We start from the raw sequence: 19,380 nt of genomic DNA, 5'->3' as shown, positions 1-19,380 counted from the left end.
CCACATTCTTCCACAAGCTTCTAGAGAGCTCTACACTACTCTAGAATTCTACAAGACGTTTTAGAAAATTCTACACTTTTCCATAAAAGCTCCAGAATTTTCTAGAACCTCCTAATTAAAGAGGGATCCCAACAAGCAGCAATTCCCGTAAGAGAGTTAAGATACATGCTAGCATCAACAAAAAATTGGTAATATATAACAGAAGGAAAGAAAATAAAATTGAAAGACAAGAAAGTATACTTTCTTATTACGGAGTGAATAAGTTCTTAAATCAGAGATAAGAAGTCAAAAAAAGATTGGAATGATAAGGAGACCAAAAATAAGTGAAACCAACAAAGAATTGAATATCGTGAGTGTAAGAAATTGAATTTTTATCTTATTAACCAATATTATATTTATTATTATGTTTGTTTTAATTTATGTTTATTTTTTATTTTTTAAAGTTTTTATTGAAATATTATATTTATAATGATTAAAAAATGAGAAAAAATAAAAATTAAATTATATTTTGGATAAATAATTATTTTTATCCCTAAAAAATATGTAAAAGGCTGACAAATTAATGGATATATAGACTCTTTCTCTTTTATTAACGATTACTACATGGATGAATGAATGTGTTGCACTTTTTTCATATTCAAAAAGATTAAAATTTAAATTTTGATCTTTTGAAAATAAATTTGTTAGAGCTCAACTTATTCAAAAATTAAAATTAAAATTTTCATCTTTTGGAAATAAATTTGTTACCACTCAACCATCTATTCAATGACAGAAATATTATTTATCTAAAACTTTTTGTTTAAGTTTCTGACAATTTTAATTGCTGCAAAGCTTCTGATAAATTATAACTGCCAAAAAAAAATCAAAACTCTAAACACAAAATTTTCTGAAATCACCATAAATGTTACAAAAATAAACATTTAGACTTAAAATTTTTGTAACAGTTAATAGCGGCTAAAACCTTAAACAAAAAACACGGAGTCACTGACTAAAAACAATAATAATTACTAAAACTGCAGTAAAAAAGATAATGAAAAAAATTAAGAAAAATAAAACGAGTGGAAGAGAACATATTTTACCCTTCATTTATTTAATTTTATTTAATAATAACAAAAAGAGTGAGATATAACAATATAACATATTTTCGTTAAAAAAATAATATATAACATATTTATGCAAGTAGTGAAGCCAAAGCTTAGAAAAAACAACCTCAATATTCCGAACCTGTTTTACCTCAACCTTTGATCTGTGAGAAAAAAACTCGCTAGTCTTCATCTTTTTGACCTTGCAACTGCAAGTCTTAGTTAGGTTAATAAAAACAACATTAATATTTCTACCTTAATTCAAACCATTCTTCTGATTCTGCAAATTGTTTTGTTTTTGCCATTGCTGCCATCACCATTCTCCACTAACCTAAGCAACCTTTGTCGATTGGTGAAAGAGCAATTGATGTCCGATTGGAATCCAAGATGAGTTTCGTGCCAAAGGAGACAATCGAAGTCATTGCACAGAGCATCGGCATCACCAATTTGTCCTCCGATGTTGCCCTCTCTCTCGCTCCCGATCTCGAATATCGCATTCGCGAAATCATGCAGGTACCCCCATCACATTTTTCTCGCACCCTTTTGCGCAATTTTGATTTTTTCGCGGGTAATTCGTCACCCCCTTTGTGGATTTCGTTGCAATGCAAAGACCCGGTTCGGTTTATGTGCAAACGATGAAACCCACTTTCAATATTATTATGTGAAAAATTTTATATTTGAGGGAAAAGAATGAAATTCAGTTAATGGGGTGGTTGGAATGTTTGAACATGTTAAAAGGGTTGTAGGCATTGATATTATTGTTGCTTTGTTGGTATTATTGCTAATACTACTGCTTGAGTGTGGCTAATGGAGGTATGGGTTTGTTGTTTATTTTGTATTGAACAGGAGTCGGTAAAATGCATGCGCCATTCAAAGAGAACTTTTCTTACTACAGAGGATGTGGATACTGCACTTGCATTGAGAAATTTGGAGGTGACTTGCTTTGCTTTTGGAATTAGGTTATGTGTCATGTTTTTAATGCTTGTGGATTTGCTAAGATGGTTTTTTGAGGTAGCATGTGTTTTGCCTCTGTAATCATTTTTCCCCTCAAACTCGTGTGCAAAAGGGTTAGGCTTGGTTACGTGTATCTATGAAAGAGTGCTGATTTGTCGTTGAGACGATGGCAAATTCATAATGGCATGTCTCTTGAGTATAGTCTTATGAGAGATGGTCATTGTAGAAGTAGAATGCCACATTCGTATCAAAATATTGCTTTGAAACATTTAAGATGGCAAACACTTCTCTATCTGAATTGTGTTTCATGTACACCATGAAATGTTTATCACCAAGTCCAGTCTGCCCCCTGCTTGTTAAAATTTTTATCTTTGAAATTTGTTGTTGTTTTCTTTTTGCTTATTTTTGTATTTATGTATCAGCCAATATATGGGTTCACATCTAATGATCCTCCACGATTCAAAAGAGCTGCTGGACACAAGGATTTGTTCTACATTGACGACAAAGATGTGGATATCAAAGATGTAAGATTTCTAGGTACATCAAGATTGCTATTCTATTGAAAAGTAGTTGAATTGCTTCCTGTACGGTGTTCTCACATTTTTCTTGATTTGAATAGATTGTTGAAGCTCCTTTACCAAAAGCACCCCTTGATACATCAATTACTAGTCACTGGTTGGCTATTGAAGGTGTGCAACCTGCAATTCCTGAAAATGCTCCAGTTGAAGGTATTTTTCCAGATTTAAGTGCAATAAAACTGAACTAACCTCCTCCTTAGTAGTAGTGCTCTGTGTTTCTACCAACCTCATTGTTTGTATGATACTATGGTCAACTGGTGCCCATCAAGCCAACTTGCTATAACATTGAAGTTTATAACCTTAAGTGATCTGCTACACTCAATTTCATATATTATCATCTGCACAATTTCACTCCTTTTCCCCCCTTTTCTTTCCAGCTAGAAGTTTAATTTTCCTGACATTGACATATTTGCTTTGCCTATGTTACTTGCAGCTCCGTCTGAGATAAGAAAATCTGAATTTAAGGAAGACGGGCTTCCTGTTGATGTTAAATTACCTGTTAAACATTTAATAACAAGGGAGCTTCAGGTATACTCATTATTTGGTATGCCTTTTTATTTTTTTAAGAAATTCCATATATTTTTTTATCAACTTAATGATCTTTATTTCTTTGACAGCTTTACTACGAGAAAATAACTGACCTAACTTTAAAGAAGCCTGGATCCATTCCTTTTAGAAGAGCATTGGTTAGCTTGTCAGCAGACTCGGGACTCCATCCCTTAGTTCCTTATTTCACATTTTTTGTTGCTGATGAGGTATTGACAAGTTTATATCAATGGTGTTTTTGGTAAACTTGTTAATTTAGTGTTTGAAATAGAATATAAGTACTGATTCTTATCCTCTTTCCCTTGTCATATCAGGTGGCACGGAATTTAAATAATTTAGCTGTTTTATTTGCCTTGATGCGCCTTGTGCGGAGCCTTCTGCAAAATTCTCAGATACACATAGAACTTTATGTAAGCATGACACCATTGTAAATTTTTGCATCTATATATCATCAACTTGAGATGATAATTGTCATCTATGACAACTCATGAGGTTGATCTCTGATATGTGATTCTGTAAATGAACACAATAACTTCGTGCCTGTTTTGGATATGTTTGGGTTACTGAAGCCAAGACTTAAGAGCAGTTATACTGAAACTTGAGTTTTTACTTCAGTAATGTCTTATGAGTTTCAGTTTTTGTCTAATATTTTCTTATAATCTGCAGTTACATCAATTGATGCCGCCTATCATTACTTGCATTGTTGCAAAAAGGATAGGAAACAGACTCTCTGATGAGCACTGGGAGCTTAGGAACTTCAGTGCTAATCTTGTTACTTCAATATGCCAAAGGTGTGGACCTTCTTTCTATTGTATAGGAGTATAATTACCATGGCAGAGATTTTATGTTGTTAACTGTTGCAGCATGTGCATTATTATCATTCTTTTCATTTGTAATTAGGACAGATTTTCCTTATTTCTTGTAATTGGGTCAGATTTTTTGCCCATAAGTCCTAGGATAACATTAATTCCCTAGCCTGTATATATATATTGTTATTAACATTTGTACATTGGAAAATAATATTTAGATTTTGCCCATATTTCAAGTTCAAGTGTTTAACTTAATAATTCTCAGCCCTTATGATTTTTTTGGATGGGCAGTTTGGTGCACATTTCTGCAATTGTATGGTACCAAAAAGAGCAATGAGAAGGTCAAGGTCTGCTTGATGAGACTTCAATTGCTGATGAGCAATAGGGTTTCATTCTAAATGTTAATTGTGGTTTTTGGGGCTGTTACATGTATCATATTCAACTTCATGGTTTGAGTAACATGTGTTCTGTAGAACTGTAGATGATACGAAGGGTTTCTTGATATGCATACCAAAAATTTTCTTGAGATTGCACATACTTTGTTTTGATAAGGACAATTTTTTTCCTTACATCTTTTAACATTGCATTGCTTGTGACTTATTAGTATATTAAAATAATTACTATAGAATACTGAGCTTATATTATCATTTATATTTTTTGAGTTTTTATGTTCCTAGTCTTTGGAATTCTTCAGATTTGGGCATATTTATCACAATCTGCAGCCACGTGTGATGAAGACATTTCTTCATTCTTTCTTGGACCCTACAAAAGCTTTGCCTCAACACTATGGTGCAATTAAAGGGATAGAAGCTCTTGGATCAAGACTGGTATGTCTTGACCTCCGTGTTTTAATATCAGCCCAGTAGATTGTTAGATGGCTTCTGGTTGTTAAATTGGTTTCATATTAATTATTTGATGATCTCTTGCGGATAATAACTTAATGAAGACAGATCTACTTTTCCCTTTTAGATTAGATATGATTATTTTTTTATGCAAACACTATTCTTTACCATCTGTTTTGTTCTCGTGGATAATAATAATGAAGAAGTATTACTTTTTTTTATATGATGTTACTAAAATAATTGCATCTGTTTTTAATGCATATTTTTTATTGCAACCTTAACTCTTTTTCTTTGTATGGGGTTCACAGGTCACTTTTATGCTTTGTGATTTAGAACCTCTAGTTGTATTGGTGTCAACTAATGCATATATTCCTTCACTTTGAGTAGATTCGCTTGCTTATACTTCCAAATCTCGAGCCTGAGAAGCAAGAAAACGAAATGAAGAGGCATGAAGCTTGGCAAGTTTATGGGGCTTTGTTGGTGAGTTGTAATGTTTTAATTGCGTTTAATTTTGACAGATAATCTAAAAAATATATTACACTGTCATCCTTCAATGTGTTGCCACATTTAATTTGACAACTCATCTCATTATATGATTTGGCAGCACCTATTTGGATGGCTTTGTAAAACTTTTTTGATTGCATTCAAATTTAATTCTTTAATTTTATTGAATACCTAGGTTTCATTATGCATAAATTGGTTTGTTTCAATGAACATCTCTTTAGCTGATTACTGAAGTCATAAACCTTTCAGGGTGCAGCAGGACAATGCGTGCATGAAAAGGTCAAAACGTTTGGCAATTTGTTCTCTCCTCCAACTCAGGTTACTTCAAGAGGCAGTGGAAAATCTGTGATTGCGATGCCAGGTGTGGCTTTATTTTTCTACATCTGCAATTATAGTGATGTTTTTGAAAAGCAATATTTGCCTGCTGAATGGGGTAATTGATAAATTAGTTTGTGCATTCGTTTGGGTAATAGCCATATATGATCTCTCTTCTCTCTCTCTGTCTCCCCCTCTTAAAGTTAGCTTTTAGTCCTAACAGGAAACACAAACATAAAAGGGACAGGGTTGATAATGGAAAACATTTTCTTTTTGATAGAACACAAGCTAGTTAATGAAATGCGTTGGAAGGCTCATAAAAAAATGAAATGCATTGGAAGCCCTATGCAAAAAGTTATTATTTAATAACCAATGGTTGTAAATAAAATTTCAATATATTACTGTTTTCAAGAATATACGAACCAATGAATTTTTTAATATTTTTGTGCTAATAATATTTCCATGTAATGTTCCTTTTTTGGAATAAAAAAGGAGAGAAAAAGATTTTCATGGTTAATAAAGAATTCTTTAAATTATAAGAGGGTTGATTTTAAATACTATTAGTTTTCACTACATAATTATAATAACAAGAGTAAATATAAAAGCAATGGGAATGCCAAAATGATTTATAATGAAGACGTGGAAATAAATCAAATATTTAACCTTAAATTAATTAATGACTTGAACATCAATCAGGGCAAGGGCAACCTATCCTCCCCCTAAATGTATGACATTTAAAAAATTATACACATAGAAAGTGCTTCTGTTGAGAGCGTGAAAGGAAATGTTTTTAAACTTACTACCAAAATGGGTAGTGAAGGTTATATTTAAGTAAAATAATCTTTAACCGTACATGGAAATTCAATATTGATTTCAAGTAAACTGAATGTTGACCTTTCATGCAAACATTAAGCGATCAAAATTAGATCTTCTAAAACAGTAACATGATACATTTCCAATATATATATTGAAGTTGCACTGAAAGCCTGAGTTTCTGAATGTGCTTCCCCAGAAGACAAAATGTTTCCATCGGAATGCACTTTTTGGCACCTTTGTTTACTATAATCACATTGCAATTGTTATTTTTATGCTCTGATAATCATACTCTATCTTTTACCCTAATGAAGGCAAACGAAAAGCCAGCACCGTTAATCTGATGCAGCAGCAGCAGCTACCTCCAATGAAGAAACTTGTAACAGACGGCACTGGAGGCGCGGTACCAATGAACTCCATGTCAGTTGACATGCAAGGTTCAACAGGTGGATATTCTTCCATGATGGGGGTTTCTTCCATGTCAATGGCTCGTCAAATATCCAATGACAACGTGCCTGGGAGGGATATTGGAGATCAACAAAGGAAGGTGTCCTCCACTCTTGCTCAGGCTTGGAAGGATGATATTGATGCAGGAAATTTGGTGTCATCAGTGGTTGAATTATTTGGGGAAAGTGTGTTGCCGTTTGTTCCAAACCCTGAAGCATATATGTTTTTGTAGCACTAGTTGCACTGTAGGTATTTGTTTTTGCATGTGAAAGTGCATGCAATAAGGTGGCATGTTTCATGTGACTTGCTGCAGAATATAAATTACCATAGGCTAAAATAGAAATTAATCTGTATTTAAATTTCTCTGATATTTAAACTCATGGGAATACCAGTAACACTTCTGGGATTTTGTCTTTAGATGATTTATTTAGTAGTGATGATTCTATTATCTTTTCTCTATATTGCTAGTCTAGGCCAGTCACATAAGTATTTATTAATTAATAATGATGGTTAGTTTTTAAATATTAATGTGGTTGCCCTGGTACATCTCATTTAAAGGAATGTCAATGACACTATGTCATTAATTGAAATCTGTTTAAAATTATCTATTTTTGTGGATCCTATTTTTCATTTAATGATTTTGTCTCCTGGTATAAAAGTGAGATATATTAAAATGGGTGATTTTCCTCAAATTTTAGTTACTCATAAGAGTGTTAAAAAGAAAATGTGCCTAGGATTTCTCTTAAAAAATCATAAAAATAAAACTGTGAAGAACAATTCGCATCAAAGGAGTTGTACATGAAATATTTGTTGGAAATCTATTAAAATAAAATCACGAACAACAATTGTAATTGAATTTTTTTTTAAAAAATCGTTGAAAGAGTCATATATTTGCTTTCATTGAAAAGCATTCCTAATAATTGCAAATGAAACATAACGAAGGAAAAATGGAAACAATAACTGAAACTCACTTATTAGTATAGAGAGTTTGTTTGTATGTGAAGGATGAAGAGGGTTTCCAACATTAGTGTTGAACAATTTCTTCGCTTGGCAATTCTCAGTTACGTTTTGGTATTAGCTGCAATCCAAGGTTCGAAATAGAAACAAAAAAGATAAATAAAAAATAAATAAGAAGGATATTATATTTAATTTTTGATTTCTTTCTTTTTGGTGTTAATGTTTAGTTTACCCGAATGTGTGCTGCCCATAGTAGTTAAAATGGTTCGAAAAATGGAAATGCTGATCATATCTGGGGGATCAATGGCAGTAATGACAACACTAAGTTAGAATTTAATTTTACAATTATTTAGATTTTAGAGATGATGTGTCAAAAAAGTTCTTAATTTGGAAAATTTAATAGAGAATAAATTTTCCCTTTTGCGGAATCTTAATTTGAAAATTTTAGTAGAGAATAAATTTGGACATTTGATAGAGAATAAATTTTCACTTTTAACGAATCTTAATTTGGAAAATTTAATTTATCATGTTTGATATGTAGTTTTTAGGGGAACTATGATTCCTAATAATTTTTTTTAATATATATTTTCACAAAAACATTCTCGTGGAGGTGGAGAATTATTCTTTTTCAAGTTTAATTTTTGTTTTATCATGATAAAAAAGTTATGTTATTTTTTTTAATCATCATGAGGTTACTCTCATTAAATTATTTTTTTATCATGACGCATGCAATTATAGAGGAGAGATTTCATGTTAAATATTATAAATAAAAAGGAATTTTGTGTAAATAAAAGAGAAATTAAAACAAGTTACTCTTTTAACTAATTATCCAATAAAACGATATCTGTTTTCTACAACTATTTTAATTAATAGTTAAATTTTTTTAATTAATCTTAAAACAACTATTTTATTAAATAAATAAAATTAATTTTTAACTTTTCATCATTAAAGCAGTGTTTTATCCTATAAGCAAAATTTTAAATATCTAAACTTCATATTTTATATTATAAATACAATAATTTTTTTTATATTTTATATATTGTATTGTATTTTTAATTTTAAATATCTGTCATATACTGATAGTATCAACTTTTTTCTTTTTCATTTCTGTGGTGCATTATTTTTTTTATATATAAAAAAAGACAAAAGTAAAACGCAAGGGTTTTAGACTTCAGTGACCACTATTGCTACTCTGCTAGACTGTGCATAACCTTCTGTTGTGCTTTTCTTCCTTCAACCGTTTCCAATCCAAACCAACGTGAAACTTGAAAACTGAACTCAATTCTCATCTTCCCCTAAAACACTAAACCCTAAATCCCAAATTCTTCACCATCAACCCTAAATCCTAGAAGTGTTGCAATGGCCATGCTGCCACTCACAAACCCCACTCCAATTCGCTACAACGCACTGCCTTCCTCCTCTTTCGTTCAAAGAAACTGCGTTTCCCTGAACCCTAGAAGCAGAAGGTGCGCCTTCGAACCCCAGCGACGTCGTTTCGCGTCCGTGACATGCTGCTCCTTCTCGACAGTCGACAGCGCTAAGATTAAGGTTGTCGGTGTTGGCGGCGGCGGCAACAATGCTGTTAACCGCATGATCGGTTGCGGATTGCACGTGAGTTTTTCTTTTCCCATTTGCATTTACTCAATATCTGTTAGTCGGTTATTTATGAACAATGTGAGATTGTGTGATAACTTTGGTGGGTTTGTTTTTATGGGATATGTTTCTTTTTTGGGTAAAATGTGCATTAGGTTTCTCAATTTATTCAAAACTGGTTAGTACGTACATTTTTTGAAATGTGATGAACTTGGTCTGGTCAAAATGAAGTATAAGGTGGGACAAAATTCCCCAAATTTCAGAAATACGAGGACCATGGTTTTTAAAATATAGAGGCTAAAACCAATTTTAACCAAATATCGAGGGGTCTATCATAGTTACAAATTGGATTCAATAAGGTATACTTTATATTTTTGTTAATGTTGTATTGTATTGTGCTTTATTATTATTTTTTCAATCAGGGTGTAGAATTTTATGCTATAAATACTGATGCTCAAGCACTGTTGCATTCTGCTGCTGAGAACCCTATCAAAATTGGAGAGCTTCTGACTCGTGGATTAGGTCAGGAAGTTGCATTTTATGCCTAGGGGGTTCCTTTGTACTTGATTATAACATGCATATATGTTGCAATCATGTGATCTATATGTGTGTGTGTGTGGCTTCACTCCAATGTGACCTTTGATTCGAGTTGCTTGATAGAGATGCAGGTACTGGTGGGAATCCACTTTTGGGGGAACAAGCTGCTGAGGAATCAAAAGAAGCTATTGCCAATGCTCTTCAAGGATCAGATTTAGTGTTTGTAACTGCTGGCATGGGTGGGGGAACTGGGTCTGGTGCTGCCCCAGTAGTGGCCCGAATAGCTAAAGAGGCAGGTTACTTGACAGTAGGTGTTGTTACCTATCCCTTCAGTTTTGAAGGACGCAAAAGATCACTGCAGGCAGGTGTCATTCTTTTTGTGATTGAGAATATGATTAGTATGCTATACGGATGCAATTCTCCTTCAAGTGTGCTAAAAAACTTGGAATTTCCTTTTTTTCATTTATACTCATTTGCAGCTAGTCATAAATCATGTGTTATTAACTTATAATAATCTTAGTTATGGATGAACTATGATCATGTATTTTGATAATTTTTTGATGTTTATTATATTGTCTTGCTTCGAGGATACTTTGAGAGGTTAAATTCAGATGTCATCCTTTCAGGCACTGGAAGCCATTGAAAAGCTGCAGAAAAATGTGGATACACTTATAGTGATTCCAAATGACCGCCTGCTTGACATGGCTGATGAGCAGACACCTCTTCAGGATGCTTTCCGTCTAGCAGATGATGTTCTACGACAAGGAGTACAGGGAATATCAGACATCATAACAGTGAGTTGATATTGATTAGCAATTTTTTCAGACTTTCTATCTGGTGATCCCTTTAGATTGATAGAAAGTGAAGAAAAGAGGAGACGTTAAAGGCTTGAATCATTTTCCATATCCTTTCCTCCTAACTCATTTCAGTGTTGCTCCTCCATCATAATTGGACAATTAATGTAAAGTACATTTTGATGTCAGCTTATCAGGATGTTATTCAGTGTTACGTGTCTTTTTACAGATACCTGGGCTTGTAAATGTGGATTTTGCTGATGTAAAAGCTGTGATGAAAGACTCTGGAACTGCAATGCTTGGTGTGGGTGTTTCCTCCAGTAAAAACCGTGCAGAAGAAGCTGCAGAACAGGCTACTTTGGCTCCTTTAATTGGCTCTTCTATTCAGTCAGCTACTGGAGTAGTGTATAACATTACTGGGGGGAGAGACATAACTCTGCAAGAAGTGAACAGAGTGTCTCAGGTACTTAAGAATTTTATTGTCAGAAGGAACATTTCAGCATTCTTTTGATCTTATGAATTTGTTGTGAACATTTGTATCCTGTTTTCAAAACTTCATAACTGCTGTAGGTGGTGACAAGTTTAGCCGACCCTTCTGCCAATATTATATTTGGTGCCGTTGTTGATGATCGCTACAATGGGGAGATTCATGTGACTATCATTGCAACTGGCTTCTCACAGTCCTTCCAGAAGACACTACTAACAGATCCAAGGGCAGCTAAGTTGCTTGACAGAGAGCTTGGGGGTCAAGAAAGCAAGGCAGTGTCTCCTCCTCTCAAGTCCTCAAACTATCCATCAACGGTTGCATCTAGAGCATCCCCACGAAAGTTCTTCTTTTAGTTGCTTAGTTCTTTTACCCTTCTTGGTTGTAGTTAATCAGCTGTGAATGTGATCTTGAAGCTTAGTTGAGATATCATTGTGGTGACGGTCTCTTCTTTCGATTGTGGATCTTGTTTTTACAAATTCTTCTTCCAAGAGTTGGCTATTTGCATGACTGTGAGTCAGATTGTTAGTGTAACAAACAGCTTGCTTGTAGATCAGTAAACAACATTTTTGTCGAAGGAATGGATATATAGAAGTTACTTTATGCTTGTTCTACCACCCAGAGCTAACACACTTGTGAACTTAGCGAACAGCATAACCAACAAGGATTTAATGCAATGATTAGCAACAGTAATTACAGTATGACTAACAAAGGATTCAATGCTAAGGTCATATTTCGAAGACAACAATTGTTGCGTGGACTTCTTAGTTATGGTAGTCTTCCAAGGAGAATAAATAAACTTGATTTGCGATTGGTTGAGGGTATTGCATGTGGAATGTTGTCCCCATTGATTTGGGTAATTAGCATGTACATTTGTTTTCCGCACTCCCATGTATATTATGGAATGAGAGTGTTTACTCCCAACTATTTTTTGTAAAATATACGAAAAGTCTAAATTAATGATCAATAACATTTCATATTATATATATATATATATATATATATATATATTAAATCATACATTTCATTATATTTGACGCTAAGTTTACATAAAAAATATTGAAATAATATCTATAATTTAAGGATTAGTTGAAAAAAAATGAAAACTAAGTGTCTCCTTTTAAAAAAGATAAATTTTAAGGGCTTTAACATACATTTTTTTTTCAATCACAAAAAAAATCAATAAATAAAAATAACAATCTACTACTACTACCAATGGGACATGACACATGTAAAGTCTAATAACATGACTTTCAGCTTATTAACAGAACGCTTTAATCAACTGAACTAATAATTCAATTATGTTATAAAATAAATAATGTTATATATAACATTAAAAATTTCTATTGTATATTTAATACGCATGTAAATTTAAATAATAGATTTTGTGACAATTAATTTTGATATAACTCATACGAATTATTTAATCTGTATATTTTTTTATAAATATAAAAATATTTACTATTAAAAAAATTAATTTATGAGTAAATTTATTTTTAAAAAACACTCACAGATCATGTAATTCATGAATATTTTTGAAAAAAAAATTATATAAAAAAATACTGAGGAATCAGTTAATCCATAAGCCTAGTACTGATGAGCTAATCCAATTCATATCTCTTTTATGGATAGACAAAATGAAAAAATCATGGAATTACTTACCAGCAATTTAGCTGGGTGCACATAACAACTGACAACAGTGGGCTATGTTTTGGGCCTAAGCCCAATTCATTCTGAAGCAGAAAAACTGATCGATTCAGAGCACCGTGAGATCTCTGCTTCAGAGTTCAGAGGTAACAAACAAACTAATTACATTATTCCAACCTTTTTTTCTCTTTTCCTATTTCCATTTTCTCGGCAACCAAACATTCCAATCAATTAACTCGTATTTTATATTATTATTTTTAATTCGCGGTAGGAATTCGTTTTCTCTGATCGGGATCTGGAAGGGAAGCGAATCGACATGGGTTTCTTGGTGACGACGCTGATCTTCGTAGTGATCGGAATCATCGCGTGCCTCTGCACCAGAATTTGCTGCAACAGAGGACCTTCTACCAATCTGTATGCTCCTTCCGATTCTCTTTCGTTTTTTTTTTTGTTACGTTCACGATGTATCAATTTTGATGCCCTAGCAATCTCGAGAGTGGTGCGTATTTGAGGAATTAGAGTATTCTGCATTCAATTGGAGTATAGTGCAGCGTTCGTGATTTTTTTTTTTTTTTTGTAATTTGGTTGGTTATATGAATGAATTATCTCATCATTGGTTTTGATTTAATTCTGTTGTTGCAATCAGCGGGATTTTGATCGGACGAAGTTAGGGATTGTTTGGATAAATGCGTTTTGTTGTTTTCTGTAATTTTGGATCCAGCTGCTGATTTGAAGTTGAGAAGATTTAGGGTGATGAAATTAGATGAAGACTGCCTTTCTTAATTCTTGATTACCAAGAATATAATGGCAGCTTAGAATAGAGAAACAAATTATATTCGTCGAGAAGTTTAACATGTTAATTTTAAGGTATTTATAGTCAGTCATGGCTTTGCACTTGGGAAGGATATGAATTGGTCAGTATTTTGTAAAAGAAAAAAAAACATGTATTCCTAGATGTTAATTGTTTGTCTGGCATTTCTCTGCTTGTAAAGAAGGTTAGAGTGTACATGATTCCTTACTTTAGGCATGCGGTGTTGCCTTGGTTATGACTGAATGCCAATTCAACTTTTTGGCTCTTTTATGTTGAGTTGCGATGGAAAGTGTGAGAACGTAAAAACGCACAATTAATAGTTGATAACTTGATATGGTTATCAACTATTTATAGCAACTCTTGTGTTTGGTAATGCAACATATTGAGATTTATTTAGTGACTTTAGCAGGCTCTGAAGTGTGTGTGTGTGTGTGTGTGTATATATATATATATATATATATATATATATATATGCAGACTTGCATGCACACAAATCCCATAAATATTCATTACTGTGTCACTATTCTTCATTGCTGTTCTCTGTCAATGTATGTTATTCTTCTAGACTTTTTCTAATCTCTTCTTATTCTGTTGCAGATTTCACCTTACTTTGGTAATTACTGCAACAATTTGCTGCTGGATGATGTAAGTGTTGTTTGATGGGCATTCATCTTTTGTTTTGTATAAAGTTAAAACAGGAATTAGAGAACTTGTGCACCTATGTTTCTTATTTCCCCTGGTAAGGAATTTATTGATCAGAATAGAAGAAGAAATTAATAGATGACATGAATTTTTCCCCATACAGATAACTCCACTCACAGGATGACATGTAGTCACGTGCACATAATTAATGCTAAATTTTTTGCTTTTGTAGCTGTTCTTTCATTCTCATAGACCTTGATACTGCCACACTAACTTTTGTGTTTATTGTCAAATTACTAAAGCTGTATAGCAGCCCTCATAAATAGTAATTGAAGCAGAATAACTAAACTTCATAAAAAGTGGGATAATTCAAGTAATTGTACCTGGCATATATAAGACTTGATGCTTTATTCTGTTCAAAGCAGAGCATTGTGTTTGATTGGGGAAAAAAGGAGCCTGTCATGCCACAATGTTCTCTATTGTGAATAGTAGTGACTTAAAAATATGTCCAACTGTTAAATAGTCTGTGAAGATTCTCTTTCTCTTTGATATAATCATATAACTACTTGTTGCCATTCTTTTATGCACATCCTAAATGTATGATTTTACAAGAGGAAATTATAAATAGTTTATGTACTTGTATTAATGTTCTTCATTATGCATATTTCATCATTCACAAGGAGCTTGTGATAAAATTTGATGAATGCGAGTAACTGTATGTCCAAAAGGGTTTATGTTTTGTTTATTTTAGGGGCAGGGTGGGGTTTGACCTTTAGTGATCCTTTTTTATTAATTATTCATTCCCAACTTTTCTATCTACGTATTAATGAATCCCATCTTCATTGATTTTTCAGTGTGCTAATTTCTAACTTTGATTGGTCACTTGTAATTATAGCTTGTAAATACCAAATCGTGTCTTTGTCATATGCTGACTCTGATCTTTCCTCTGTTCTTTTAGGTGGGCGATTGTATATCTGGCACAAATGAAACCACTCATTGTACCTATACTGAACGAGGGCGAATAATTCTTTAAACAGATGTAGCTCCTTGTAAGTTAGAGAATATGGTTCGCAGATTGGCTGCTGGATTGAATTTGATTTTGGCTATCATGAGTTGTTCAGTATTTTTTCAGGGTGGAGCTGTATGTATTTCTTGTTGGATAATGGCATTCCAGTTGGCATTTCTATTGCTACCTGGCATTGGTCGTGTTACGGATGTTGTATTTAGCATTCATTCATTTCATATGTCCGTGGATAATGATACCAAATATGTATTTTGGTGAAAAATAAGTTGATGAAAGAGAAGTACGTTTTGTCTAAGATTCAAAATGGGTCATGTTTGTGAAACTCTTGCGCTTATGTACACAATTCGCTTTGGTCACTACCAGCTGAATGAAATATTAATTCAGTACTGACATCCGATAGAACACCAATAGTTGTATTATTCCTTGTTAATATTTAGCACAAGATGAGCAGGTAACCTATGGGAGCTAGGCAGCATTTTTTTAGGTTCATTGGAGAAGTCACGGCATGACTATAGAACAATAAAATAAAGAATACAGTTCCAAAAATACCAAAGCTATGACAGTAGACAAAGAACTTTTTACATACGAATTACTAACTTACTGAGAGAATCGGTCTCTAAATTTGCTTCCCTTAACTTAAACTGTTAACTTAAACAGGAATCTTACCCTAGAGATCTTCTGATCAAGGCATGATTGTAACTTTAAGTGTCAGTCACACATGAAGATCTGATAGTCTCATTTGAATTATTTGCATGACCTTTGAGGAGATTGGCTCCTTCACTTTATACCATACGCTGTTGCTCAACAGCAAAGGACACAGACAGTTCCGCTGTTTGAGGCTAGCTCTGATTTCAGGTATGTTGTAGGATGAAGACTTTGTATATTTGTAGACTTATCTAGCACATCAAAGAGACAGAAAGTGTCAACGCATATATGGAAGAAGTGTTCAAGAGGTCACTTTTTATTAATCCATTTTCAAAAGCAGAATGGTGATATCTTGTGTGTCTGCTTGGTTTACTCTATATACTCTGAGAGATTTTTTTTTTCAAGAAAAAATATCCCATTTCGTTGGTTTCTATACAGAACTTTGTTTTCATACTTTAAAGAATTTTATTATCGTTAATAACAATGAGGATTGCATAACTGACATAGTCAGAGAAGGACCTTGTATTCCTAAATATTTACTTAGCTAATTAATAATTGTGAATAGCAGTGTTGATTAGTTTGTTGGTGAAAGAGGTAATGTTGTTAGTGTGGAATAAATTCAAGTCAAGAGCAGGGTAACCCCATCGTCAAAACTCAAAAGTGATGGCATCGGATGCAACAGTTAATTCGGTTAGTGATGTGAACAATGCTCCCAATCCTACAAAATCAGTAGGTCCTTCCTATACTCCGTCTCCCACAGCTTCCCTTCTTCTCCCCGCCGCCACTAGCACTGCTTGTGGCGCCCTCACCGGCTCCCTTTTCGGCTATGGTCCTCTCTCTGACTTGGACTTGCATGGGCTTTATGTTTACTTTTTGTGATGTACCATTTCTTTTTTCTGTTTTTCTTCGTCATTCTCTTGTTTCTGGTATTTTAACTTTCTTAGAAGCAGTTCCTTAGGTACTTTTAGTGTTGTTTTTCAATCATAATTGGAGTTTCACTTTGCTAATTCACATAAGAAAGATTTGTATTAAAGGTTTAGAAAGTAAACTCCAATTCTGACGGGAGAATAACTCTAAAGACACTTAATGAACTGCAACTAAATCTAAGTTTTATTCTTAATCAAATAGGCTACACGGAATTTGCAATTCGAAATCGTTTTTTTTTTCCTTGAATTTATAGCATCCTCTGAGAAACTTGTAATTTGGGAGTATATGCCGTTTTGTTTATATCCTGTACACAACTTAAAGAGGAAATGGAATGGAGGAATCTATTGGTAGATAATTTCACCTTCAAACCTTTTCTGTTATTAGTTATTTATTACCTTTGAGTGAAGATGGAGAGGAGTTAGTGTGTAACTGTAACATCATTTAAAATTTTGAATCTATATAATATTTTCCTAACAAGTAACTAGAGAAATGGATTTTGAACTAAATTTTCTGCTTTGTTCAATCATAGGTTATATTTGTGTATGTATGCTATCTTTGAAATGCTGGCAGAGGATTACGGTCAAGAAATTCAAATTCTTAGAGTTTGATAGTTGGTCGATATTTCTGTTCGTGCTCAAGGATGCTTTCAATGGGTCTGTTTTCAGGTGCTGGATTGATTAAGAAGAAAGGCTTTAAAGGATCCTTTATAGAAGCAGGATCTAATGCTAAGGTATACCAGAGATCAACGTTGTTTATTTTCTGTCCGGCTTTTTACTTTGCAAACTTAATACTTATTTGAGCAGGTCCATTCATTAATAATCTTCATTTTTTGTCTTCTTTTTCATTAGACATTTGCAATTTTATCCGGAGTTGATAGTGTGGTTGTCTGCATATTGGGAAGACTTCGAGGAAAGGATGATGGTATAAAATATTTAATTTCAATGATGTGTTTGACAAAACTTAACATATAAGTTAATTGGAAGCTAAAAAGTTAGTTGGAAACTAATAATGAAAAGAAAGAAGGAATTATGATAAGGTAGTGTTCAGATGCTACATGAAAAGTGTTACAAAAACACTCATAAAAATATGTTCCTTTGGCAAAGAGGTCTAATTTGGGAAAACAAACTTCTAATTCAGCCAAATATGTTAGAAACCAATTTAAAAAAGCCTCGCCAATATAATGTTCTCTCACTGATAATGTGATTCCTTTCACATCTGCAGCCATTAATGCTGGGGTAGCTGGATGCTGCGCTGGTCTTGCTACAAGTTTTCCTGGTATATCCCTTCTTTTAATAATTGATGAACTATCATCCTTTACTTGAAATTTTTATTAACTTGTTGGTCTCTGCACCAATTGAAATTAAGGATAAAGCTCACAGTAATCTTACCTATTTTGACCAAACCTTTTCTCAAACGTATGAATTTTAATTTGTCTTTCATTGTTGAAATCTCAGAATAAACATGATCCTTCATGCCAAACACTTGAGACAATTTTGTCTCCAATTGCTGGCTGGGGAAAGGTTGAGGTTTATTACTATGTTGAATGGTCTAACAAAACAAAACAAAAAGCTGCTTTAGTGACTCAGGCATTTCAATCAATTCTTTTGTATAAGTCTATCTCTATATGTATGAAATTTATTCACCAAAAAGAAAAATATGTATTTAATTTTCTTCTCTTGTACGTTTTTATTGTTATTATGACTCATCCTTTAGGATTCTCCAGGTACACCCCAATCACTTCTACAGTGCTGCATTGCTTATGGGGCACTTTCTTTTATCATTGAAGGGTTAACCAAGCAACGATCTGCACTTGCATGTCCCATGTCCAAGAAAACAAGTGTACGCAACCAGGGAATAATTCCTACATCTCATTGAGAAGGGTATATTGCTTTTTATGCATCATTAATATTAGGTTAAGGTGTATAGCATATGCACCTTTCTTTTGCCTTCTTTGTAGCTTTCTTGTAGTCTTTATGGAAACTTTTAGAAATAATATAAGGGTGAGACACATTGTAACATGGAATGTGCTAAATCATAGCATGTTGATTACACAATGTTCTTTATGTGATTGTTTGTATCGGCAAATGTTAGTTTTGTTAAAAATGTCAGTGTGGAGATTCAAACTTATGACCTCTCTTCCCTCCTTTCTCCCTTCACCCTTAAGTCCTTCTTTCCTATCCACTAGGCCAATCTTATACTTATATGTTCTTTATCCGTGGTTTCTATTTCAAATATGGCATCTTCAACTTGCCTCATTTGCATGTCAACCAAAAGGCAGCAGTATATGGTGCTAAAATGATTTGAGTTAGAAAGCAATACCCGTTAATTTAAAAAAAAATATATGGTTTTACGTTACCCAAGATTTGCAGCAGATCTTTATAGCAACATATTCTTAATATTATTATTACTGATTTGAGCCTGTTTATTGC

At 33.3% G+C, this 19,380-nt stretch overlaps 4 protein-coding genes across 7 annotated transcripts; all 4 read left to right on the top strand.

Annotated features, from left to right (window-relative positions):
• Window positions 1-1,187: 1,187 nt before the first annotated feature.
• On the top strand, window positions 1,188-7,307 carry LOC100788777 (transcription initiation factor TFIID subunit 6). The gene is made up of 12 exons (XM_006602118.4): window positions 1,188-1,595; window positions 1,929-2,015; window positions 2,459-2,560; window positions 2,656-2,764; window positions 3,048-3,142; window positions 3,232-3,369; window positions 3,475-3,570; window positions 3,827-3,951; window positions 4,664-4,796; window positions 5,199-5,291; window positions 5,565-5,676; window positions 6,758-7,307. Exons 1-12 carry the CDS (start codon window positions 1,470-1,472, stop codon window positions 7,120-7,122), a joined length of 1,581 nt encoding a protein of 526 aa, XP_006602181.2. The 5' UTR covers window positions 1,188-1,469; the 3' UTR covers window positions 7,123-7,307.
• A 1,699-nt stretch (window positions 7,308-9,006) lies between these two features.
• Window positions 9,007-11,858, top strand: LOC100786112 (cell division protein FtsZ homolog 1, chloroplastic). The gene is made up of 6 exons (XM_003551684.5): window positions 9,007-9,458; window positions 9,863-9,962; window positions 10,109-10,338; window positions 10,604-10,771; window positions 11,001-11,234; window positions 11,342-11,858. Exons 1-6 carry the CDS (start codon window positions 9,207-9,209, stop codon window positions 11,609-11,611), a joined length of 1,254 nt encoding a protein of 417 aa, XP_003551732.1. The 5' UTR covers window positions 9,007-9,206; the 3' UTR covers window positions 11,612-11,858.
• A 1,044-nt stretch (window positions 11,859-12,902) lies between these two features.
• LOC100781475 (V-type proton ATPase subunit e1) lies at window positions 12,903-15,674 on the top strand. 3 transcript variants are annotated; one of them, XM_041012304.1, is made up of 5 exons: window positions 12,903-13,048; window positions 13,174-13,316; window positions 14,311-14,358; window positions 15,314-15,404; window positions 15,488-15,674. In XM_041012304.1, the coding sequence occupies exons 2-4, from the start codon at window positions 13,219-13,221 to the stop codon at window positions 15,378-15,380; spliced, it is 213 nt and encodes a 70-aa protein (XP_040868238.1). In that variant the 5' UTR covers window positions 12,903-13,048; window positions 13,174-13,218; the 3' UTR covers window positions 15,381-15,404; window positions 15,488-15,674. The 3 variants fall into 3 exon arrangements, with proteins under 3 accessions (XP_040868238.1, XP_003551726.1, XP_014626673.1); XM_003551678.4 differs by having other exon boundaries at window positions 12,904-13,048; window positions 15,314-15,674; XM_014771187.2 differs by lacking the exon at window positions 12,903-13,048 and having other exon boundaries at window positions 13,055-13,316.
• Window positions 15,675-15,823: 149 nt separating this feature from the next.
• Window positions 15,824-19,000, top strand: LOC100814834 (mitochondrial import inner membrane translocase subunit TIM22-3). Of its 2 annotated transcripts, none has more exons than XM_041012303.1 (5): window positions 15,824-16,234; window positions 17,617-17,681; window positions 17,800-17,872; window positions 18,173-18,226; window positions 18,675-19,000. In XM_041012303.1, the coding sequence occupies exons 1-5, from the start codon at window positions 16,132-16,134 to the stop codon at window positions 18,824-18,826; spliced, it is 447 nt and encodes a 148-aa protein (XP_040868237.1). In that variant the 5' UTR covers window positions 15,824-16,131; the 3' UTR covers window positions 18,827-19,000. The 2 variants fall into 2 exon arrangements, with proteins under 2 accessions (XP_040868237.1, XP_003553048.1); XM_003553000.4 differs by having other exon boundaries at window positions 15,824-16,853.
• The last annotated feature ends 380 nt before the right edge of the window (window positions 19,001-19,380 follow it).

The sequence above is a fragment of the Glycine max genome, chromosome 18 (assembly GCF_000004515.6).
Source record: "Glycine max cultivar Williams 82 chromosome 18, Glycine_max_v4.0, whole genome shotgun sequence".
NCBI lineage: Eukaryota > Viridiplantae > Streptophyta > Magnoliopsida > Fabales > Fabaceae > Glycine > Glycine max.
This window is presented reverse-complemented; position numbering and strand designations above follow the sequence as displayed.